The sequence below is a fragment of the Megascapheus bottae genome, chromosome 13 (genome assembly GCF_031878675.1).
Source record: "Megascapheus bottae isolate mThoBot1 chromosome 13, mThoBot2.hap1, whole genome shotgun sequence".
Classification (NCBI taxonomy): Eukaryota; Metazoa; Chordata; class Mammalia; order Rodentia; family Geomyidae; genus Megascapheus; species Megascapheus bottae.
In genome coordinates, this window is record NC_143521.1 from 59,779,894 (window position 1) to 59,804,247 (window position 24,354).

The following is a 24,354-nucleotide window of genomic DNA, read 5'->3' on the forward strand; positions in this document are numbered from 1 at the left end:
TGTCCTGGGCACTGTCCTCGGACATTTTTTGGCTCAAGGCTAGTACTCTGCCACTTGAGCCAGAGCGCCATCCCTGACTTTTTTTGTATATGTGTTACCGAGAAATGGAACCCAGGGCTTTGTGTGTGCTGGATGAGCATTCTACCACTAGGCCACACTCTCAGGCCCCATCACTTGATTTTTCTGAATAGTTTACTGGAGATAAGAGTTCCATGCCCTGGCACCTGGTGGCTCACACCTGTAATCCTAGCTACTCAGGAGTCCGGAGTCTGAGTCTGAGAATCCTGGTTCAAAGCCAGCCCACACATGAAAGTACATGTGACTCTTATCTCCAGTTAACCACCAGAAAACCAGAAGTAGCAGTATAGCTCAAGTGGTAGATTTCTAGCCTTGAGCTGAAGAGCTTAGGGACAGTGCCTAGGCCCAAAGTTCAAGCCCCATGACCCACAAAAAAAAAAAAAAAGTAAATAAACGAAGGGCAGGAGTGTGGCCTAGTGGTAGAGTTCTTCCCTAGCATGCACTAAGCCCTGGGTTCCATTCCTCGGTACCACATACACAGAAAAAGCCAAAAATGGTGCTGTGATTCAAGTAGTAGAGCACTAGCCTTGAGAAAGTTCAACAGTGCCCAAGCCCTGAGTTCAAGTCCCAGGACTGGCAAAAAATAAAATGAATGTATTAAATAGTCTTGGTGATAATACAGAAGTAAGTATACCAGTTTCCCCTATTAATAACAATTGACATTGCCAGGGTGGTTTTGTGCAGTTACTGGAGCTTGAACTCGGGGTCTCTCCTTTTACTGGGTGTTTGCTGCTTAGGGTTGGCATTCTACCAGTTGCGCTCTCTGCTGGTATACTGAAGATAAGTTTCATGGATTTGTCTCTAGGACTGGCTCCAAACTGTGTTCCTCAGATTTTAGCCTCCTGAATAGATTGGATTATGCGTGCTACCAGCACCAGAGTGACTTCATTAAAACTTTGAAGAGGGGGCTGGGAGTTTGGCCTAGTGGTTAAAGTGCTTGCCTAGCATGCACGAAGACCCGGGTTCGATTCCTTGGTACCACATATAGAAAAAAAAAAAAAAAAGCTGGAAGTGGTGCTGAGGCTCAAGTGGTAGAGCTCTAGCCTTGAGAAAGTCCAAGGACAGTGCTCAGGCCCTGAGCTCAAGCCCAGGACTGGCAAAAACAAACAAACAAAAAAAAAACAAAAAAACTTTGAAGAGACCAGTTGGGCATGGTGGCTCAGGCCTGTAATCCTAGCTACTCAGGAGGCTGAGATCTAAGGATCAAGGTTCAAAGCCAACCCAGGCAGGAAAGTCTGACTTACTTCCAATTAACCACTAGGGAAAAAACAAAACAAAACAAAAAAAAACCAAGTAGCACTGTGGCCCAAAGTGGTAGAGAGAAAGCCTTAAATAAAAGAGCTCGGAGATAGCACTCAGGCTCCACAACAATAACAAAAATAATTGCTGCACTGAAGGTCAGTGAGGCAGCTGGAAAGGCAGGAGAGAGATAGTTTGTGCAGGGCAGCCTAAGCCAGCCCAATGTCCTTGACTAAAAAAATGACCACACATAGCTGAACGCAGTTGGCTCATGCCTGTAATCCTAGCTACTCAGGAATCTGAGATCTGAGGATCAAGGTTGAGAGCCAGCCTGAACGCTAAAAAGTGTGAGACGCTTATCTCCAGTTAATCACTAGAAAAGGGGAAGGGGGGATGTGGCTTGAGGGGTTCAGGATGGTGGCCTTGAGCCGAAGAGCTCAGGGACAGCACCGAGGCCCAGAGTTCAAGTCCCATGACTCACAAAAAAGAAAAGAAAGGAAGGACCACATATGCTTAGGCCTGCGATCCCATCAACTTAACGGAGTAGCATGCCTGACACTGCTGGACTGGCCAGTATGGAGGAGACTCAGCCTTAGTAAAGTCCCTGGTGGTGGCAATGGGGCATCCTGGACTGAAACCTCCTCGTGTCTTGTACCTCACTCGTCAGAACCCCCCAATTTTCGCTGCAGCACTACAATGAACAGTGATTGATACAAGCAGCTTCCTTCTTTGTGCCCGTTCGGAGCGTGAGCTCGGGGCTGGGCACCGTCCTTGGCCGCAGCACCGCTCCCCACCCTGTCTGAGGAATCGCGCCAGGCCTTGCGCTTTCTGCTCGGTCCCTGGACTTCCCGCATCGGAGCCGCGGCGCCACCTGCGGCTTTCTCTGTGGACGTGGTGCCCAGGACTTGAACCCGGGGCTTCGTGCACGCCGGGCCACAGTCCCGGCCCCTCCTCCCGGGACTTGAACTCACGGCCTGGCCGCTGCCCCTGAGCTGCTTCTGCTCCAGGCCGCGTCGGGCTTTTTTCTCCGTGTGTGGGGCGGGGGACGCGCACGCGGGCCCTGGTGCCTGCCGGGCAGGCCTCTACCGCTCAGCCACGCTCCCAGGCCCTGCCCTGAGCTGTCCTCACCGGGCGCGCCTTCGCAACGCAAAGCTAGGGCGGCCACCGCGGTGTCCAGCGGGACCCGCGGGACGCGGGGCCTCGCCGTCCTCCACACGGCCCGCCGTCTCTTCCGGGGCTCCCCAGGGCCGCCGGCTCGCGGGCAGGGCACCCGGTGCACGCCGGGAACGGTAGTCTGCGCGCCAAGGACGGCGCTCCCGGTGCACGCCGGGATCTGTAGTCTGCGCACGGGGCGGCTAGGCGGCGGGGTGCATGCCGGGACCGGTAGTCGGTGGCGCGGGCCCCGCCCCTCACCTGCCGGCCTCGGGCGGCCGCGGGGCCAATGGGAGAGGTGGCCTGTCCGTCCCGCCCCGCCCCGCTCCGCCCCGCGCCTCCGGACGTCTGTGCCGGGACATGGCCGCCGCCAGTGCCGGGTCCTTGAGTTGAGCGCCCGCTGACGTGAGACAACCGCCACGGTCAGCGGTCCAGCTCCAGGCGCTGCCGCGACGGCGACGACAGCCCCGACCGCCGCTGAGGAGCGGGCGAGCGCCGCGGCCCGCGCATGGCGTCCATCCTGCTCAGGAGCTGCCGCGGCCGCGGCCCGGGGCGCTGGCCGCTGCCCGGCGCCGCCGCCGCCGCCGCCGCCCCGTGGGGTAAGCAGGCGGCCTGCCGGGCCCCGGGCCGGCGGGCGGGGTCCTCGAGGTCCCCGGCGCGGGCGGGCGCAGGCGGGGGCCCCGGGCCGCGGCGATCCGGCCCCGCCGGCCCCCGCGGCTCCGCCCGCCCCTCCCTCCCTCCCTCCCTCCCCGGACCCCGCCCTCCCGCTCGCCCGGCCCCGCGGCGGGACGGAGGGCGGACGCTCGCCCCGGGGCCCGGGCGCCCTTTGGCCTCGCGCGGGGCGCGGCCGGGCTGCTGCTGCCGCCGGCGGGGGCAGAGTCTGTCGGCCCGGCCGCGCCGACGGGACGGAGGGGGAGCCCCGGCCGCGGTGCGCTCGAGCCGGGGGCTCGTGGACTTGTGGTTTCTGTCGCGCGCTCGTCCCTTTCCTTTTGCCGGTCCTGGGCTTGAACGTAGTGCCTGGGCACTGCCCCTGAGCTTTTGCTCATTAGCGCTGTCACTAAACCACAGGGCCATTGCCGGCTTTTTATGAAGCCCTGTAAGTTTACTGGAGCTGAGAGGCTCACTGACCCCCCCCCCCCGGGCTAGCTCCCTGGTTTACTTGATTTGGGGGGGGGAGGGGTAGGGAGCCTGAACTCAAGGCCTGGGTACCTGGGCACTCCACTTCTGCTTTGTTATTTTTTGGTTTATTGGAAATGTGAGTCTCAGACTTTGCTGCCTTGGCTGGCTTCTAACTGCCATCTTCAGCTCTCAGCCTTCTGAGTAGTCAGGATTACAGGTGGGAGCCACCATGCCTGGCCTGGCTGCTTCTTTTCTGGGATTCTAATACCCATGCCAGGTGCCCATTAATAATACCCTTAAGCCCACGGAATGAAAGTTCCTTCCCAGCCTGCTGGTTACAGCAGTGAGGGGCCCAGGAGGGCGTTGGTCACTCTAGAAGATGCTGTGATGTGTAGGGGTTACAGGTCAGAACTCGACCCCACTCCCGGGGGCAGAGGGTGTGGCCTCTCCCTGGGGTGCAGCTGTGGAAGGAGCAGGGGCTCAGGTCTCTCCTGGCTTCCCCAGCTTGCTTGCTTCTAACTCCTCTGCCTGCACATTTGTGAGAGATGAGATTAAACTGACAGTAGATCATCTTTCTGATTTTTGTGAGTGTAGCAAATTATCAAAAGAGGGCTAGGCATAAGTGGCCCATGCCTATAATCCAAGCTACACAGGAGGCTAAGATCTCAGGAAAGTCTGTGAGATTCTTTTGTTGTTGTTATTGTTGTCAGTTGGGCTTGAACGCAGGGCCTGGTCACTGTCCTTGTGCTTTCTCAAGGCTAGCCCTCTACCACTTAAGCCACACCACGACTTCCGGCTTTTTCTTGGTATGTGGTACCAAGGAATCGAACCCAGAGCTTTGTGCATGCTACATAAACACTATCACTAGGCCACACTCCTCACCCTTGTGAGACTCTTATCTCCACTAATCACAGAAAAAACTGGAAGTAGTAGTTCAGGAGCTCAAATGATAAAGTGCTAGCCTTGAGCAAAATAATGGAGATCCAGGACAGGGTTCAAACCCCTGGAACCTGCAAAAAAAAAAAAAAGAGTTATGGAAACTCCAAATTTTGTATCCCATAGAAGTGAAGGTGGTCTATGGTAGGAACCAAACTGTTGCTTACAGCACACAAAACTGTTGAGACCCGGGGCCGGGAGTGTGGCCTAGTGGTTAAAGTGCTTGCCAAGCATGCATGAAGACCCGGGTTCGATTCCTCGGTACCACATACATAGAAAAAAGCCGGAAGTGGTGCTGAGGCTCAAGTGGTAGAGCTCTGACCTTGAGAAAGTCCAAGGACAGTGTTCAGGCCCTGAGTTCAAGCCCAGGACTGGCAAAAAAAAAAAAAAAACTGTTGAGACCCATCACCCTGCACGGCTTCCACCCAGGACATCCTCAGCAGTTTTGCAACAGTTCTGTAGGTGTGGGAGAACCTAGCAAGGAAGCTGAGGGGTAAGAACAAAGGCTTCCCTGGGTACCTGCTTTGGGTCCTCCATGTCCTAGACAGGGGCAAGGACTCTGGGGTAGGGAGGAAGTGCTGACCTTCTGTGCCAAGGAGTCAGAAGCTAGAAGTGCTTGGGGGTGCTCCCTGCTCTGTTTTTCTTTCTCTCTTTTTGTGGGTTGTGGGACTTGAACCCTGGGCCTGAGTGTTGTCCTTGAGTTCTACCCCTTGAGCCACATCGCCACTTCCACTTTTCTGGTGATTAATTGGAGATAAGAGTCTCACAAACTTTTTAGTGCCTGGGCTCCTTTGAACTGTGATCCTCAGAACTCAGCCTCCTGAGTAGCTAGGATTACAGGCCTCAGCCATTAAGCCTCAGGTCCTCTGTGTTTCTTTTTTTAAACTTAACTTAAAATGTAACACTTGATACATGTAAGAATGTAGCTAGTATTTTCCTTATGTGACAGGAGTTCATGAACCCAGCTGTCATTTTAACTAGGCTTTCCCAGTGCTGCATGGTTCTTCCCTGTCCACACCTGGGAGTTGCCTCCTATTAATGATGTAGTGACAATCTGTGTCCTTCTCGTCCTTGGTGTCGCTCCCACTGCCTGAGGGGTTGGGGTGAAATGGCATTACCTGCCACCCTGCTGGCTTCTGCACAGGCCAGCCTGACCCCTGCTCCTGCCGGAGTGATGCCTCTACCCGGTCTGCTGCTCCGCACCCTCTCCCAAACCCAGGTGTCCCTGTCTGCAGTACACAACACCTGTGGGTGGAGCAAGTGAGCTGCTAAGTTTATGCTTCTAGGGCCGGGAGTTTGGCCTCGTGTTAGAGTGCTTGCCTAGCATGCACAAAGACCCAGGTTTGATTCCTCAGTGCCATATACATAGAAAAAAGCCAGAAGTGGTGCTGTGGCTCAAGTGGTAGAGCTCTAGTCTTGAGAAAACCCAAAGACAGTGCTCAGGCCCTGAGTCCAAGCCCAGGACTGGTGTGGGGAAGAGGACTGCTGGGGGGTGCTACAGGCTCTTAACGGGATGCCCAGCACATCTAAAGCCCATCTCTTCACTGGGAGACTGGCTGGGCTCTGCACTGAATAACTCAGGGAGGTTTTCCAGAAACTTACATGGAGGGTTTCAACAAGAGAGGTCCCGATTTGCCAAGATTTCCCAAAGTACCTGTTTGAGAGGTATTTGCTTAATTTGTTTTTGTTTTTGTCGTAGGTAGTTTGGGGGACCGTGCTTGCCTCAGCTGTACCAGGACCGTGGGGTTGATAAGCCAAGAGTAAGTAACAGCCTCAGTGGACGAACCTGCACACCTGCCTTCTTGGAGGCACTAGGCATGGATGGGATTCTTGCTTATCAGGAAACAACAGATCTCACTTCTTTGTTCTGTTTGTTTTAAAACCTTTGTATTTTCTTTATTATTATTTGGAAGGTTTAAACAAGTTTATTTTCTCCATTTTGGAGTTAGTTTACTATTTTCTTTTCTTGCCAGTCCTGGGCTTGAGCTCAGGGTCTGAGCACTGTCCTTGGACTTTCTCAAGGCTAGAGCTCTACCACTTGGGCCTCAGCACCACTTCTGGCTTTTTTCTATGTATGTGGTACCAAGGAATCGAACCCGGGCCTTCATGCATGCTAGGCAAGCACTTTAACCACTAGGCCAAACTCCCGGCCCCTAGTTTACTATTTTCTAAGCCATCTTAGACTTATCCATGCCTACCTTTTTTGCTTTCAGGGTTATAGTCACACATATCAGTTAGTCTTCTTTTTTTTTTTTTTTTTTTTTTTGTCAGTCGTGGGCTTGGACTCTGGGCCTGGGCGTTGTTCCTGAGCTCTTTAGCTCTAGGCTGCTGACCTACCCCTTGAGTCACAGCACCACTTATAGTTTTCTAGAGGTTAATTAGAGATAAGAGTCTCAGAACTTTTACTGCCAGGGCTGGCTTTCAATGACTATCCTTAGCTAGGATGATAGGCGTGAGCCACCGTGCCAGGCTGATTAATCTTGGGCAGTGGCGATCCTACCTTACACACGTCAGACATGTGTTCTCCCTCTCCAGGCTGTACGAATCATCTTTGTGTGGTTGCTGACACTGGGGCTTGAACTCATAATCTAGTGCTCTTGCTTGGCTTTTTCTACTCAAGGTTGGTGCTCTACTACTGGAGCCAACCTCTACTTCCTGTTTTCTGCTGGTTATTTGGAGATAAGAGTCTCAGATTTATCTGCTTGAGCTGGCTTTGATCCCATCCTCCTCAGTGGCTAGGATTTAGACATGAGCCACCAGCACCCGACTGTATCTTAATTCTAGTGCAATTGAAATCATAGCCCACTAAAATTTATATACTTAGGATAACCAATCTTTGCCATGCTTACACACCTGCTATTTTGGGTGGCATTACATGTAATTTTATCGGGGGCTTTTTGGCCATGTAGGGCACTGTTGGGCTATTGGGACCTGTCCTTAGGCAGAAAGCAGACCTTTCTGTGGTGCTTTGATTCTTCTGGCACATACATGCTCCTTCAGAACTCTGCCCACTGCCTGACTCTCAGGCCACCTTTGTACGTGATGGAGGTAGCTCTCCTCTCTGACACTCAGTGCTTTTCTCTGATAAAAGTGGTGACAGGGTCCCAGGTGAGGCTGTGCTGCCATTGCCAGTCAGTGAGGGCTTCTGAAAGAAGTAGCTTCCACACTTAAACTTCCCTGGAGGCCCCCTCCATTGCACCCCACCTTGTCTGGAGTCCCCCTCAGAGAGGGTCAGCAGGGACCCAGGCTCTCAGCTCAGAGCACCTCAGCAGAGCTCAGCTTCCTCCTTCCATATCCTCCCTGCTTCCTGTAGGAAGGTAAGGCCAGCACCACTTCCTCTACATGTCTGTACCCTACCTAGCTCTCTTCATCACTGGGGGTTGTAGGCTTGATGCTCAATTAAGCCTGTTAAATTACCTCAACAGAGAAACACTCCGTAGTGATGCTTTCTGAAATGATTTAATTCCCTAAAATGACACCTACCAGTCATACACGAAGACTTGGTAGGTATTAAAGCATACCATCTATTTTAACAAATTTACGTATTGTGTGTGTGTGTGTGTAGGTGTGTGTGTGTATACATCCACATGCATGCACGTGCTCAACAATCCTAGGGTTTGAACTCTGGGCTTGAGTGCTATCCCTGGACTTTTCTTTTTTCGCCAGTCCTGGGCTTGAGCTCAGGGCCTGAGCACTGTCCTTGGACTTTCTCAAGGCTAGAACTCTACTATTTGAGCTTTTTTCTATGTATGTGGTACCGAGGAGTCGAACTGGGGTCTTCGTGCATGCCAGGCAAGCGCTCTACCACGAGGCCACACTCCCGGTCCTCCCTGGGCTTTTCTGCTTGAGGCTAGCACTTTATCACTTGAGCACAGCTCCACTTCTAGACCTTTGGTGTTTAATTGGAGATTGGAATCCCCCAGCTTTGTCTGTCTGGGCTGGCTTTGAATCATGGTCCTCAGAACTCATCCTCCTGAGTAGCCAGGATTATAGCCAGGAACCACTAGCATCCAACCAGAGATTTTGTTTTTTATTTTGGTTGCGCAAAGTAAGAAATCTTGAGTCTTGCAGATAAGTGGTTGTTTAAAGCAGAAGCCACTGGTACTAGTTTTCCAAGTTACTTTACACTTTTAGGTCATCTTTAGGTAGACTAGCCCAGGCCCTGGGCTAAGTACGTAAGAGTGGTTTTTTGGTTTGTTTGTTTTTTGGTTTGTTTTGTTGGTCTGTCATGGGGCTTGAACTCTGGGCCTGGACACTGTCCCTGAGCTGCTTTTGGTCAAGGCTAGCACTCTACCACTTGAGCCCAGCGCCACTTCCAGCTTTTTCTGTTTATGTGGTAGTGAGGAATTGAATGCAGGGCTTCATGCATACTAGGCAAATACTCTACCACTAAGCCACATTCCCAACCCAGGTGGGGTGTTTTTGTTTGTTTGTTTTGTCTGTACTGAAGCTTGAGCTCAGGGCCTGGGTGCTGTTCCTGAGCTTTTCTGCTCAAGACTAGTGCTCTATTACTGGAACCACACGTCCACTTCTGACTTTTTGGAGATTAATTGGTGATAAGAGTCTGCAGACTTTCCGACCTGGACTGGCTTGGAACCGGCATCCTCAGATCTCAACCTCCTGAATTGCTAAGATTGCAAGTGTGAGCGGATAGTGCCTGGCTAGGTGGGGTATTTTTTTGTTTTGTTTGTTTTGTTGTTGTTAGTCTAGGTTGGCTTGAAATTCGGTATGTAATCCAAACAGACCTTGAACTTTCAATCCTCCTGCCTCAACTTCCCAAGTGCTTGAATTAACAGGATGCCCTACTCTGCTTGGCTCGGGAACAGTGATTAAATATCATAATTCGGGCTGAGGATGCAGCTCAGTAGTAAAACACTTGTCTAGCATGTATAAGGTCCTGCTTTACATCCCTAATACCGTACACAGAACAAAACTTACATAATTTTATGAATTTTGAAAATTGCTAAACCTTTCCACCTAGGCTGTTGGCAATGGAAATCTCTCTGACGAGCTTGAAGATGGCTAAGTGTTAAGTCCCAGACCTACCCTGGTACTTCCTGTGCTTGTCTGTAGACCATGTGTTGGTCTGTTTCTGGTTCTTTGTCTTTTGTCTATAAGTTGCCTCTATACCTGCTGACACCCTGCCTTGTGTAAGCTGTGCGCTTCCTTGCCAACTGAAGTTTGAGAAAGTGGGTAATTGAGCCTAATAATGATTGAGTAATAGTTGAGCACTGGTGGCTTATACCTAGACTCCTAGTTACTCACGAGTCTGAGATCTGAGGAATATGGTTCAGAGCCAGCTAGGCAGAAAAGTCCATGAGGCTCTTATCTTCAGTCAACCACCAGAAGAAGCAGGAAGGGGTGCTGTGGCACAGGGGTAGAATGCTAGCCTTGAGCAAGAGGAGTTCAGGGACAGCAGCCAGGCCTAGAGTTCAAGCCCCAGAACTAGGAGGCCAAAACCATTGCGTACTATCTGCTCCAGGTATGGGCACTGCTGCCTGCATTTGAAGGTAAAGACGGCGCCCAGAAGGCAGGAAACGGGAGAGTTGTCTGTCCACTGGCAGTGGATAGAGTAGTGCTGTGAACCTGGGTAGACTCCACCATGTACCCTGTGGCATGGCTCTTGGTGATATTGTGGACTCTGGACAAGGAGCTTCCATGGTGCCTGGAGGCATGGTAGAGTGCACCTCCACCGTGAGTTGGCAAGGGTTTAGAGAGGTCGAAAGCTCCTGTAGATCTGGGGACGATAGACCAGGAAGGACAGGCATGTGTGCATACACTCATGTGCATCCACACAGACACCATGAGCAGAGCACATGCACATATGTACATGCCACTTCACTGTCTCCACTTGTCACACTGGTGTGCTCAGCATCCTCTGGCTTTTAGTGTGTCATCCGTCACCTGCTGTGCAGGGAGTGCAGGACTGTGGGCTGGAATTAAGGGAAGACGGGAGGGTACCTCCAGGAGAGTCCACTGCCACAGCAGAGCTGACCCCAGCAGCATAGCCTCAGCCAGCTGAGTGCTGAGCTGTGACCCTCTTCTGGGCCTTCCCCGGAGTTCCATGTGCTGCCTACCACCTGCTGTGAGCTGAGGCTGTGCATGCCTGCCAGTCCTGCACCCTCACCCCCCGGCCCGCATGTCGTGCCCCTGCCCCGTGAAGCATGGCAGCTCTGGAGCGCCCCATCTCACGCCCCCTGCTTTAATGTCCCTCATCTCCATGGCTGCTTGTGCATGCCATTGCTGTGGGCCAGGTGCTGTCCTGGGTACTTGGCACATATTAACTGTAAGGTCTGCTGAAAGGAAACTCCACGCAGTTCAGGAGAAGAGGGTTTATTGCATGAGGAAAGAGCAGACTCCTGCCACCCAAGATGGAGTCTGGCAAGCAAGAGAGCTTAGGGCGGGAAGTGAGAGATTATATAGGGGGAGGGGTATAGCCACAGCAGATGTGGATGTGATGTCAGAGGATGGGGAAATACCTCAGTGGGGACCTTCCACTGCCCCCAGGCATGCCAGTTGCCAAGGTTACAGGTGCTGGGTGGGGATTTCCAGGGTGCAGTGGGAGAGAGCCAAGGGAAGAAGTCATTTCTTCCAGGCGGACCTAACATTAACATGCATTTACAAGCAGGTCCTGGAGACCACAAGTCAAGTTACTTGGCAGAGGTCACAGTAGCAGGTAATAGAACTGCCCCGGGAGCTCTACCCTCAGCTCTGGAGCTCAGGCCCTCCCAGTGGCGTCTAGCCAGGGCCAGGCAGAGGACAAGGGTGATGAGAGGCAAGAGGAGCGGAGTAGGTTTCGTGTGTGTGCACAGTCTGTATAGACAGACTTCTAGAGTTTGTTGGAACATGGGGCCACCCAGAGGTGAATTTTTGCCCAGGCATCCAAGGGAGACTTCTGCTGTGAAGGAGAGAGAGAGGGATTTTTGGAGCTGTCCTTTACCAGATAGGAAGTCCATTTTGGCCCTGACTCCCTGGGGGATCAGAAGAAGGTCTGGGCTTGAGCCCAGCACTGCGCAGGCTGCAGTGGCTTCCTCACATGGTCGTCTGGGGGATGAGCACGGCTGGAGTCCCAGGCAGCCTGTGGTCCTGGTCCAGTGTGGGCAGAGAAGGGCTGGCGGCTTCCCACTGTGGTCTGCTAGGCCTCGTCTGCTCGCAGCTCTTGCAGAGTGTGTTCTGGCAGAGGAGGCAGCAGGGGAGGGCTACAAAGGCTTGGGGGACCCAGGGATGTGCCCTCGTAGTTCTGAGCAAAGGGCTGTTATTCACATTTGCCTCTGCTCAGTGCTTCCAGCTAGCAAAAATCACCTTCCATGAGAGAGGACCTCGAAAGTGAAGACTCATAGCCAACTGATTCTCCCCAAGTCTCAGAGTAGTGTCACACCTTCCAAGTGATAGGCTCCAGGGGTCGCAAGTGCAGGAATAAAATTTTCTTTTGTTTGTTTGTTTGTTTTTTGCCAGTCCTGGGGCTTGAACTCAGAGCCTGAGCACTGTCCTTAGCTTTTTTTCCCACAAGGCTAGAGCTCTGCCACTGGAGCCTCAGTACCACTTCCAGCTTTTTTCTATGTAGGTGGTACCAAAGAATTGAACCTGGGTCTTCATGCGTGCCAGGCAAGCACTCTACCACTAGGCCAAACTCCCAGGCAGGAATGAAGTTTTTGTTACTGTGTACATGTCTATCCTGTTGCAGTCTCTATGGGGACCTACCAGGCTGGCCTGACTAGGCTATGCGCCGTCCTGGCCTCACATACACCTGAGGAGGCCTCAGGAAGTCGGCAGGCTTGCCTGTGTGGATGAGATCCCATTGGGGGTGTGGTTGGATGGTGGTATTTGGCACTGAGCGGTCATAGAGAGCTCTTGGTTTCTCACTACTGCTTTATTTATTTTGCCAGCTTGTTGCTTGAACGTAGGGCCTGTGCTAGGCTGCCCCTGAGCTTTTCTGCTCAAGGATAGCGCTCTACTACTTTGAACCACCGCACCACTTCTGGTTTTCTAGTGGTTAACTGGAGATAAGAGTCTCATGGACTCTAGTTCCTAGGTTGGCTTTGAATCACTATCCTCATTTCTTAGCCTCCTGAGTAGCTAGGATTACAGGTGTGAGCCACCATGGCTGGATTCTCATTCCTGTTTTTCCTTTTCCCTCTCCAGGAATGTTCCCTCTGGCTGCTATGCACCAGCCCACCCTGTGCACCTTTGCTTCAGGGGTGAGCCCCTCAGCAGCTGGACTTGGAGACCTGAGCGCCTGTGCATGGTGGCCAGGGGGCCGTGGATGCCCACTTCAGTGAGCTTGATTGTCCCAGGACCTCAGCACCTTCCTGTGCGGGGCTGGCACTCATCACCCTGGCGTGGTGATGACTCTGTGGTGGAGAAGTCCCTCAAGTCCTTAAAGGATAAGAACAAGAAGCTGGAGGAGGGTGGCCCAGTGTACAGCCCACCCACCAAGGTGGTGGTAAAGAAATCCCTCGGGCAGAAGGTTCTAGATGAGCTGAAGCACTACTACCACGGCTTCCGCCTGCTCTGGATTGATACCAAGATTGCTGCACGCATGCTCTGGCGCATCCTCAATGGGCACACGCTGACCCGCCGGGAGCGCAGGCAGGTAGGGTGCCTGTGGCCTCCGTCACCTGAGGAGGGCTGCCTTCACCACCACACCGGGGCGCTCCCTGCTGTGCTTGGTAAAGAAAAAGTCAGCAAAACCTGTAACTATTGGACCTCCCCTGGTACGTCCATTCACTCCTAACTCAATCAGGTGGCGGGCCTCTCACCGGCGGAGAGGCCTGTGCTGCACCTGGCACCCTGGCCCCGGGTACCTTCTCTGTGGTGCTATTCCCAGGTCTGTCTGCACAGCCACAACTATGCCGCTCTGAAGTAGTCGCACGTATTGAGGACCCCATACCGAAACAGAAAGCATTTTTCCTATTACTTGTCTCAGTGTCTTGGGCCGGGGCCTGTCTCAATGGTAGGGTTCCTACCTAGCTTTGTGGCAGGGCTGCAGTGCACGTAGGTCTGTTCTTTCATTTTTTTCTTCGTCTCTTTTCAGTCAAAAAAATTTATTTGTTTACTCATACACTGGGGCTTCTTGTTGTCTATACCTTCATTCATTCATTCATTCATTCATTCATTCAATTATTCATTCATTTCACCAGTACTGGGGCTTGAACTCAGGGCCTGGGCACTGTCTCTGAGTTTCTTTTACTCAAGGCTAGCACTCCATTACTTGAGCTACAGTACTGTCTCTGGCTTTTTCTGTATATGGTACTGAGGAATTGAAACCAGGGATTCATGGATGCTAGGCAAGCACTCTATCACTGAGCCACATTCCCAGCCCTTAATATATATTTTTTTGCCAGTCCTCCTGTGACTTGAACTCAGAGTCTGAGCACTGTCCTTGGGCTTTCTCGAGGCTAGAGCTCTACCACTTGAGCTACAGCCACAGCACTACTTCCAGCTTTTTCTCTGTATGTAGTACTGAGGAATTGAACCTGGTCTTTGGCTCTACCACTAGGCCAAACTCTCATCCCTTATACCTATATTTTAACTCAAGAAATTCTAGTCGGGGGGTCCAGGCATATGGCCTAGTGGTAGAGTACTCACTTAGTATGCACAAAGCCCTGGGTTCAATTTTTTGGTACCACATACACAGAAAAAGCCGGAAATGATGCTGTGGTTCAAGTGGCAGAGTTCTAGTCTTGAGTAAAAAATGCCCAAGAGGGGCTGGGAGTTTGGCCTAGTGGTAGAGTGCTTGCCTAGCATCCCCAGGTTCGATTCCTCAGTACCACATACATAGAAAAAAGCCAAAAATGGCTCAAGTGGTAGAGCTCTAGCCTTGAGAAAGCCCAAGGACAGTGCTCAGGCCCTGAATCCAAGCCCTAGGACTGGCCCAAAAAAAATCTAGCTAAGCACCAGTGGCTTATGAACTCATGCACTCTTCCTTCTGCCACATTGAGCCACAGTACTACTTCTGGTTTTCTGGTGATTAATTAAAGAGTCTCATGGCCTTTTGTGCCTGGATTGGCTTTGAACTGAGATCACCTCCTGGCTTTTTTTTTTTTTTTTTGCCAGTCCTGGGGCTTGAGTTCAGGGCCTGAGCACTGTCCTTGGGCTTTTGAACCCCTTTGCTGCCTCTAGGAGATTCTAGCTGCTCCAGTTAAGTACGGTGGCCTGGTTGGTTCAGGCCACAGCCTCGGCAGCTCCCACCATCTTTTACAGCATGCAGCAGGCCTCCCAGCTCTTGAATCATGCCAGGTCCTATTGCTTAACCCCCTTTGAGTGGCTGTGGCCATTTTGCGTCCACATGAAACAGTTCTTCTAAAGGAGAAGCTGGGCTTGGGTGTGCTGTGCCCTACGGGGCCCTCTCCTGGGCATTGTCAAAGGCCTCCCCACATCGGCCCTGCTTACCCTGGTCTGCCTTGCATCCTGTGTTATGCCTGTGCCTGTCTTGCTGACCTGCATCCCAGCCTTAGGGCGACTCAAGTCTTCATGCCACTGCTGTCACCACCTCAGGCCTTACAGGAATGTGAGGTCTCCAGACAATAGGGCCCAGGGCCCTACACAGTGAGTGGACTCATGCACCTGACTATGTCAGCTAGGTGCTAGTGGTTCACACCTGTAACCCTAACTAATCAGAAAGCTGAGACCTTAAGGATTATGGTTCAAAGCCAGCCTGGGCAGAAAAGTCTATGAGATTCCATTTCCAATTAACCAATAAAAAGCTAGGGTGGAGGCATGACTCAAGTTGCAGAGTGAGAAGGAAAGTGTAACAAGAATGAGAAGCACTGAGTTTAAGACCGGTATTAGCACCATAATAAAAAAGGTTTGTGTGTTAACTCAGGTGAGTATTTTATGGAATGAGATCTGGGAATGGCCTTGTGTCCAGAAGTTCTCACGAGCTTGTTGATCTTGTCCCTTTTTCACCAGGGCCTCTGCCTTTCCTCGTGTGAGCTTAGATGCTCAGCCCTCCCGTGCAGTAGTAGAGTATAAGAAGTAGTTGGGTACCGGTGACTCGAATCTCTAACCCTAGCCACCTTAGGAGGCTGAGACCTGAGGACCCCAGTTCAAAGGCAGCCCAGGCAGGAAGTCTGTTAGACACTTAGCAGCAGTTTCATCGCAGAAAACCTTAGAAGCAGTGCTGTGGCTCAAGTGCTGGGGTGCTACCCTTAAGTACAAGGAGCTCAGAGACAGCACCCACCCCTAGAGTTAAAGCCTCAGAACTGGCAAAAATAAATAAAAATGGAGTGTAAGAGGGTCTTTGGAAGTAGGGACTAGTAGCGCATGCTTATAATCCTAGCTATTCAGGAGGCCAAGATCTGAAGATTGCAATTCAAAGTCAACCCATGTAGACAAATCCTAGACATTGCTCCAGTTAAAAAAAGCTGGCCCTGGGCTGGGAGTTTGGCCTAGTGGTAGAATGCTTGCCTAGCATGCACAAAGCCTGATGAAGAAATTTAATAAAAAGAAAGCTAGTTTATTGGGCTGGGAGTAGAACTCAGGGGAGCACTTGCCAGGCATGCCCAGTTCCATGGTCCTGTGGCCTTGCTGGCATCCTTCCCTTTCTGAAGACCTAGGAGGGACCGTAAGACACAGCCTTACCTGCAGCAGATACCTGTACATGGATGTCCAGATACAGCCAAGCCACGGGCTCTCATCACAATTCACATTACCAAATTCTCTCTCTCCCCTCCCCCTCCCTTTCCTTCCTGTCTTGTGATTCATTTCCTTCCTTTCCTTTTTCCCTTTCTTCCCCTCTCTCCCTTCTTTCCTTTTCTTCCTTTCTCTCCCTTGCTCATCCTTATTCCCTCCCTCCTTCCCCCCTCTTTTTTTTCTTCTCTCCCTCCCTCCCACCCTCCCTCCCTCTTCCCTTTCTCCCCCTCCCTAGGGCCTGGGCACTAGCCTTGATCTTTTTGGGTATTTTGCTCAAGGCTGGTACTTTACCAATTGAGCCCCAGCTCCACTTTTGCATTTTAGTGGTTAACTGGAGATAAGAGTCTCGCAGACTCTTTATTTCTCCAGTTTCTTTGAACCACAGTCCCTACATTTCAGCCTGGGCCTTGGTGCAATGGTTTTAGCCCATTTGAAGCGCTTCAGGGCAGTCTGCTTCTCTAGAGCTGTCTGCGGTGAGGTGCCCCGCAGATGGTGTGCTTGCCATAGATGGGCAAGTTGGTGCCTGTCTGATGGCTCCCTGACCCTCGCCTCGTACCCCTGGTGGTCCGTGGTTAGCATGTTCTGAAGGCCTTGGACGTGTGCTGTAGACCCCACCAAGAGGGGCTCAGGCGGTGCCTGTTCAGCGGCGCTGGCCTGGGATGCTCTCGAGGTAAGCGAAGCCCCTTCTTCCAGTTCCTCCGGATCTGTGCTGACCTCTTCCGCCTGGTCCCCTTCCTGGTGTTTGTGGTGGTGCCCTTCATGGAGTTCCTGCTGCCGGTGGCCGTGAAGCTCTTCCCCAACATGTTGCCGTCCACCTTTGAGACGCAGTCCATCAAGGTGAGGCATGCTGCTCACCCGTGTCCCCCGCGTTCAGGAAGCGGAAGCAGGAGCTTGAGCCGAGTAGTGCAACCCTGTCTCAGGTGGCAGACATGGCCGACAAAATAGAGAAATGGAGTTGGGTTAGGCTGGGAGCGTGGCCTACTAGTAGAGTGCTCGCCTAACATGCACTAAGCCCTGGGTTGGACTCCTTGCCACCACAAACACAGAAAAGGCCAGAAGTGGCACTGTGGCTCAAGTGGTAGAGCACTAGCCTTGAAAAAAGTGGAATAGTGCTCACTTCAAGCCCCAGGACTGGCAAAAAAAAAAATATGAATTGGGTCCAAAATTGTTCCCAAATCTTCACACTTAGGAGTGTGTGTGTGTGTGTGTGTGTGTGCGTGCGTGTGTGTGTGTACACCTTATGTATACACCACACACACACACACATATGCAGATATATTGTCTGGTGCTTTGTGAGGCTCCAGCCAAGCCAGCTGTGTCAGTCCACATCACCTACAAAGCTTAAAGCTGTCACCGTCTGACCTGTACAGGACAAGTTTAGCATCCCCTATTCTAGGGGGTTGCACAAGATATGATTTATTCATTACCAGTCCTAGGGCTTGAACTCAGGGCCTGAGCATTGCCCTTGGGCTTTCTCCAGGCTAGAGCTCCGTCACTTGAGCCACAGCACCACTTCCAGCCTTTTCTAAGTATGTGGTACCGAGGAATCGAACCCAGGGCTTTGTGCATGCTAGGCGGACACTACCAGTAGGCCACGTTCCTGGCCTATGTTTCACATGTCTGTGTGTTTCTGTGAAATGTTCACCCGTCTGGTCACTGGGGTTGGGCATGGGGTGGGGTGCAGGAGGGTGGAGCATAGCCTTCCTTTTGCACCTGGCAGGAGGAGAGGCTGAAGAAGGAGCTGCGAGTGAAACTGGAGCTGGCCAAGTTTCTCCAGGACACCATTGAGGAGATGGCGCTGAAGAACAAGGCGGCCAAGGGGAGCGCCACCAAAGACTTCTCCGCCTTCTTCCAGAAGGTGCGCCTGTCCACGCGTGCACGGCTGCATGGCCTGCGGCAGCACGGGCCCCTGCCTCTGCTCTTTCCTATATGTCTCTTTTTTTGGGTGGTCATGGGGCTCTTGAGCGCAAGGCTAATGTGCTATCACTTGAGCCACAGTGCCACCTCCCATTTTCTGCTGGGTTAATTGGAGATGAGAGTCTCGCAGATTTTCATGCTCAGGCCGGTTTTAAACTGAGACCTTCTGGTCTCAGCCTCCTGAGTAGCCAGGATTACAGGTGTGAGCCACCACGCCTTGCTCCCTTCCTACTGTTGGCTGTACTTAACAGCCAACATGGCCGGGCCCATGCTGGCCACCCCCGTCCTGTACTCAGATCCTGTCGAGGGAAGCACATGCCTGTGAGTGTGGCTTTAGGACCGTGAGCCCACAGTCCTTGTGTAGAGACGAGACAGGGCCCCTCCTGTGGGCACCAGCATGGGTGCCTCGGGGCCATGTCTGTGCAGCACCCCTGGGGGCCCAGCCTGTTCTGGGGGTTGTGGTGTTTGGTCTCTGCGGAGCCTAGGAGGGTGGTGGCCCCTACTTGTCAGGTGGCAGTCTCTTGGCTGTCACTTCCAGGTGGGATCTGAGATTGGGGTTGGCGGTGGGAGAACTGAAGCTGTGACCCAGCTGGTGGCCATGGGATTCTTGCACAGATCCGGGAGACAGGGGAGAGGCCCAGCAATGAGGAGATCATGCGGTTTTCCAAACTGTTCGAGGATGAGCTGACCATGGATAACCTGACACGGCCTCAGCTGGTGGCGCTGTGCAAACTGCTGGAGCTTCAGTCCATCGGCACCAACAGCTTCCTGCGCTTCCAGCTCACCATGCGGCTGCGGTCCATAAAGGCCGATGACAAGGTGAGCCTGCGGCAGCGGGGAAGCCAAGCAGCTGTGGGCCTCGGGTCTTTCACTTCCGAGTTCTCTTTTTTTGGTCAGTACTGGGGCTTGAACTCAGAACTTTGAGCTTGGCAGGCCAGTTCCCTAATGCAGAGCCACATCTCCAGCACGTGTTTTACCCTGGCTTTTTTTTTTTTTTTTTTTGCCAGTCCTGGGCTTGAACTCAGGGCCTGAGCACTGTCCTTGGACTTTCTCAAGGCTAGAGCTCTACCACTTGAGCCTCAGCACCACTTCCGGCTTTTTATCTATGTATGTGGTACCGAGGAATCGAACCCGGGTCTTCATGCATACTAGGCAAGCACTTTAACCACTAGGCCAAACTCCCGGCCTACCCTGGCTATTTTGAGACAATGTCTTGTAACCCCTCTATATATTATCCCGACAATTAAAAAGTAACCATCGGTTGGCTTTTTCTTCCAGCTGATCTCTGAGGAAGGTGTGGATACCCTGAATGTCAAGGAACTGCAGGCAGCTTGTCGGGCACGGGGCATGCGGGCCCTGGGTGTTACAGAAGACCGTCTGCGGGGCCAGCTGAAGCAGGTACGGTTTGTTTGTTTTTGGTTTTTTGAGGGCTGGCAGGGCGGGTGAGCAGACCTGGTAAAGCAAACTTCCATAGTTAGGATATCAGGGACCTTTTCACACTGTTTCTTGTCTTTCTTTTTCATTGACTTTTTGCCCAGGCTGGCTTTGAACTGTGATCTTCAGATCTCAACCTCCTGAAATAGCTATGATTATATGTGAGTCGCTGGTGCCTGGTGCCAGTCCAGCTTTTTACTTTTGTTAATTTTGGAGACAAATTTGAGACTTTTCTGCCTAGTCTGACTTAGAACTGCAGCCCTCCGAGCCTCAGCTCCTGAGAAGCTAGGATTATAATTGGGAGCCACCTGCACCCACTTCTCTTTTTCTTTTTGATATAAAAGAACATTTAAGTTTTTGATGTTAGACTATGCAAAGACTATATAATATCTAGAAATGAAACTACTGAATGTCTGGTCTCAGATGCTCATGCTGTCGGCAGTGGTTCCTTTTTTCTTTTTTTGTGTTGTCCCTGAGCTCTTCAGCTCAAGGCCCCTGCCTTACCCCTTGAACCACTGCCCTACTTCCCATTTTCTAGTGATTACTTGGAGATAAGAGTCTCAGGTTCGGCTGGGAGTTTGGCCTAGTGGTTAAAGTGTTTGCCTAGCATGCATGAAGACCCGAGTTCGATTCCTCGATACCACATACATAGAAAAAAGCCGGAAGTGGTGCTGAGGCTCAAGTGGTAGAGCTCTAGCCTTGAGAAAGTCCAAGGACAGTGCTCAGGCCCTGAGCTCAAGCCCAGGACTGGCAAAAAAAAAAAAAAGAGTCTCAGGTTCTTTGAAGCCTGAGCAGGTTTTGAACCTTGAACCTCAGATCTCAGCTTCCTGAGCAGCTAGAATTACGAGCCACTCCGCCTGGCTTCAGCAGTGATTTTTTGATGCTCGTCTCCTTAGTTGTCATTCATGTTTGCCATAGTCTACTTTTGGTTCCAGGTGAATCTGAATCCTTTCTTGCCCTGATAGGTGGGCTGCTACACTGGCACTCTGTGGGGGTTTTTTTTGTTTTTTGGTTTTTTGCCAGTCCTGGGTCTTGAACTCAGGGCCTAGGCACTGTCCTTGGGCTTTCTCAAGGCTAGAGCTCTACCACTTGAGCCACAGCACCATTTCTGGCTTTTTTTACGTATGTGGTACTGAGGAATCGAACCTGGGTCTTCATGTATGCTAGGCAAGCACTCTACCACTAGGCCAAACTCCAGGCCCACCTTGTACTTTTTTTTTTATTGTAATTAATAAAAGGGTTACATGATACTTGCCAGATAGAAGGTGCATTAATTCACATACATTGATACCCTTTCACATGTCTTGGTACCCATTACCCTCCCCCCACCTTGTACTTTTGACTGACCCCCTCTTACCCTCATCAGCACATCCTGTTTGTTCACTGGTAGAAAAAATTCTTCCTTTCACCTGCCTCACAACAGGCTGCTGACCTACTTACCCAAGAGCCAAATCGCAAGACCCAGAGCGTGGCCTAATGGTAGAGCACTTGCCTAGCATGCACGAAGACCTAAGTTCGATTCCTCGGTACCACATAAGTAGAAAAAGCCAGAAGTGGTACTGTGGCTCACGCGAGAGAGCATGAGCCTAGAGAAGCCCAAGGACAGTGCTCAGAACCTGAGCACTGCTACCCAGGTCCTGTTGTCCTTGACACCAAGAGACTCCTCTCCCTACTCAAGTCAGAGCAGCCGCAGGAGGTCCCTGGGCTCCAGTCCTCAGGCAGGTTGTGGGAAAGGTGGCAAGTGGGATCAGCAGGCTGGCGCAGGGGTGACGGTCGTGTGTGCTCTGCTTCCAGTGGCTGGACCTGCACCTGCACCATGAAATCCCCACGTCACTGCTCATACTGTCCCGGGCCATGTACCTCCCAGATACCCTGTCCCCTGCTGACCAGCTCAAGTCCACCCTGCAGACTCTCCCGGAGATTGTGGTATGATTGCTGGGAGACCCCTTGGTACTGAAGTAGCGGGGGAACACTCACTTCCAGTGGCATGGGAGCCCCTCCAGCAGACCTCAGCCTGCCACCCTGCCTATCGGCACCGGCTGGTCTCACTGTCCCCTCACTGTCCTCTACCTGGCTCCTCCTGCCTTGCAGCATAGTCTGGGCACACTAGCAATCCTGACCCTGCCTCATGGGGACTGGAGAAGGCAGACCTGCAGCTTGCGTTTGCATTTTGCCAGTGCAGCCATATCTGCCCTTTATCAGCTGGCACAGAAGGTGCCTGGGGAAGTCTCTGGGTACTTCCCAACCCCGGGGGGCAGCACCCCGACAGGATCGGCTGTCCTGTCCCTGCAGTGGGCCCCCGTGGTGCTGCCGTAGGGCAGGGTAGAGGCCGGGCAGAGCGTGCTTGGGGGCCCTGCATTCACCACAGGCCCCTGTCCCCCGAAGGCCAAGGAAGCCCAGGTGAAAGTGGCCGAGGTGGAAGGTGAGCAAGTGGACAACAAGGCGAAGTTGGAGGCCACCCTGCAGGAGGAGGCTGCCATCCAGCAGGAGCACCGGGAGAAGGAGCTGGAAAGGGCTGTGGACGCAGCGGTGAGCGCTGGGCCCTCCCATCCCACGCGGTCCCTGGCGGCCTCCCTCGTGTCGGGGTATCCGGCTGTCCGTGCTTGGTTTCTGAAGTGGTGAACATGGCCTAGAAGAAGGCACTCCTGAGGCCGCAGCTCTGAAGGGGTGCCCTTCCAGAGACTAAGAACGGGGGCTGAGAAGGGGGAGTGAACGAGCAGGGGACTGGGCTTGGCGCCGGTGAGCACAGGGGAGCTGGGATGGTCCTTGGGGAAGACCCTGGGGACCCCTGCCGACCCCCCGGGCGCATGCCCAGGGGACTGCACTGCCACTGGGGCTCCGAGTCCCCCGGGTTGCAGGCAGACTCACCGGCCTCACTCCCTAGGTACAGCTCTGCTTTGCATGTGGTAGGGTGCTGCGGAAAGTCCAAGATGGCCTGGGTGCTCTGCCCACTCTGGAGAGGCTCCTGTGACCCCTGCTCCTGGGCGGTGGTCTGCAGTGTCCACTGTCACCGGCCGGGCCTGTTCTTCGCAGCCTTGTCAGGAGCTGTGCAAGGTGACAGGTGCTTGTTGGGTTTCAGAAGGACATAGAGCCAGAAGTAGCTGAAGCTGCTGCCCCTGGAAAGCCGGTGGTGGAGGTGCAGCCCGCCGTGCCTGACATCATTCTGCCCTCAGAGGTCCTGAAGGACACGGCCCCTGTGCTGGAGGGCTTGAAGGTGAGTGACGTCAACCCTGCAGGGCAGGTCTGGGCTGGGGGCTCAGCTCCTGCAGAAGGAGCTCAGCAGGGTGGGCAAAGGTTGGCCGGGCGCAGAGGTGTGGGGAGAGGGGTATGGTTCTTCCGGCCCAAGCTGCTGCGGTTGAGGCTGCCGTGCTTCAAGTGGGCCTCGAGGCCCTGTCAGCAGGAGAGCTTCCTCTACACAGGACGTGGGCCCTTGAGGGCCCACTGCCTGGGGATGTAGTGCATCCTGGGGGCGCAGTGTGCCGGTGGCTTCTCCATCCCTGGGCCCGAGCTTGAGAGCTTGTTTGGAGGTTCTAGCAGGAGAGCGCAGCTACTCGTATACCCTTGACTGAAGACCGGTCCTCCTCTGTCAGGCTGATTGGAGGGACGTGAGGGAGGAAGGGCTGGCCTAGCCAGCCACAGCGGCCACATCAACCCCTGCGGTCAATGGGTGACAGGTGTCCCAGCCGGATCGCCCTCACCTCCCCCTGGGCCCTTTCTGATGCCTCTGCCCCGGGTCCCTGGTCTCACACCAGGATGGATGGAGACAACTAAGCTCTGTCAGACAGAGGCTGGTCTAGGAGCAGATGGAGACAGTTTGGGAGCCAAACAGAAGTAACGACTTGAATGGGAGATTATGTCCAGGGAGGTCTGAGACTGGGGGTCCCCAAAGGAGGCCTTGACGCCATGAGTGACTGGAAGAGGACAGGCAGGCTGGCTGGGTGAGAGCTCAGAGGACAGGCGCCGGGTGTGTGTGTGGGGGGGGGGCACTGCCTCTCGTAGGTCAGGGTGGACACACTGACCAGGCCTGCAGGTAAAGGGCAGGCCAGGCCTTCACCCGTGGGAAGAAGTGTCTAAAAGGGACTGCTGCAGAGATGAGTGGGAGCTGTCCTGTGCTGAATGAGGAGGTTAGGGAGGGTGCGGGGCAGAGCCAGGTGGCCCTGCATGGCATGAGCCAAAGTCCCGAGGAAGCAGGCTGCTGTCCAGTCCAGACAAGCGCAGCACACATGTGGCAAGGTCAAGGCTGGGAGAAGGTCATGGCAGGGGCTGGAGCAGAAAGGATGAGTAAGGTGGATGGCCCGAGTAGCCCCATCTCCCACCGTGACCCAAGTCTGCCAGCCCTTCAGTTCCCAAGGGCCCTGATAAACCCAGACCCAAGGAGCAGGCAGTCTCAGTGCTGAACGTTTCAGCACATGTCCAGTTGTGACCAGCGTAGATGCAAAAGTTCCTAAGAAAGCAGTGGCTGGAATGCAGCTTTTCTATAGCGAAAACAGCAGACTTGCCATTTTAAAGTCTCCACATTATGAGCACACGGAGGGACCTTTCTGTGCCCCTGGAAGCACCAGGGCAAGTTGTCCGCCATACCCTGCCCACCCAGAAGATGCCTACACGGATGCCCCGCCCACACCACAGACACACCCAGAGTTCAGCCCCGCCCACATGAATCACACCCACACCAGGGTCATGTCCACGCAGTAGCCACGCCCACACCAGCCGCTCACACCATAGTCCCCATACCCCGCCATGACTCACAGGGCAGCCTACTCACACCAGGACCACATACTGCTGCCACCACACAGCAGCCACACCCACACAACAGGCCTGCCTACAACCGCAACGTGACCACAC

At 53.2% G+C, this 24,354-nt stretch overlaps 1 protein-coding gene across 1 annotated transcript in view; it reads left to right on the forward strand.

Annotated features, from left to right (window-relative positions):
* The first annotated feature begins 2,901 nt into the window (after positions 1 to 2,901).
* Letm1 (leucine zipper and EF-hand containing transmembrane protein 1) overlaps positions 2,902 to 24,354 on the forward strand; it is a 28,274-nt gene continuing 6,821 nt past the window's right edge. Inside the window, exons 1-10 of the mRNA XM_090343926.1 lie at positions 2,902 to 3,068; positions 6,224 to 6,284; positions 12,667 to 13,117; positions 16,852 to 16,995; positions 17,879 to 18,016; positions 18,691 to 18,894; positions 19,354 to 19,473; positions 21,304 to 21,435; positions 21,895 to 22,038; positions 22,589 to 22,723. Of these exons, the coding sequence (XP_090200052.1) occupies positions 2,978 to 3,068; positions 6,224 to 6,284; positions 12,667 to 13,117; positions 16,852 to 16,995; positions 17,879 to 18,016; positions 18,691 to 18,894; positions 19,354 to 19,473; positions 21,304 to 21,435; positions 21,895 to 22,038; positions 22,589 to 22,723 (1,620 nt within the window). The 5' untranslated portion in view covers positions 2,902 to 2,977. The remainder of the gene's footprint in view (positions 3,069 to 6,223; positions 6,285 to 12,666; positions 13,118 to 16,851; positions 16,996 to 17,878; positions 18,017 to 18,690; positions 18,895 to 19,353; positions 19,474 to 21,303; positions 21,436 to 21,894; positions 22,039 to 22,588; positions 22,724 to 24,354) is intronic.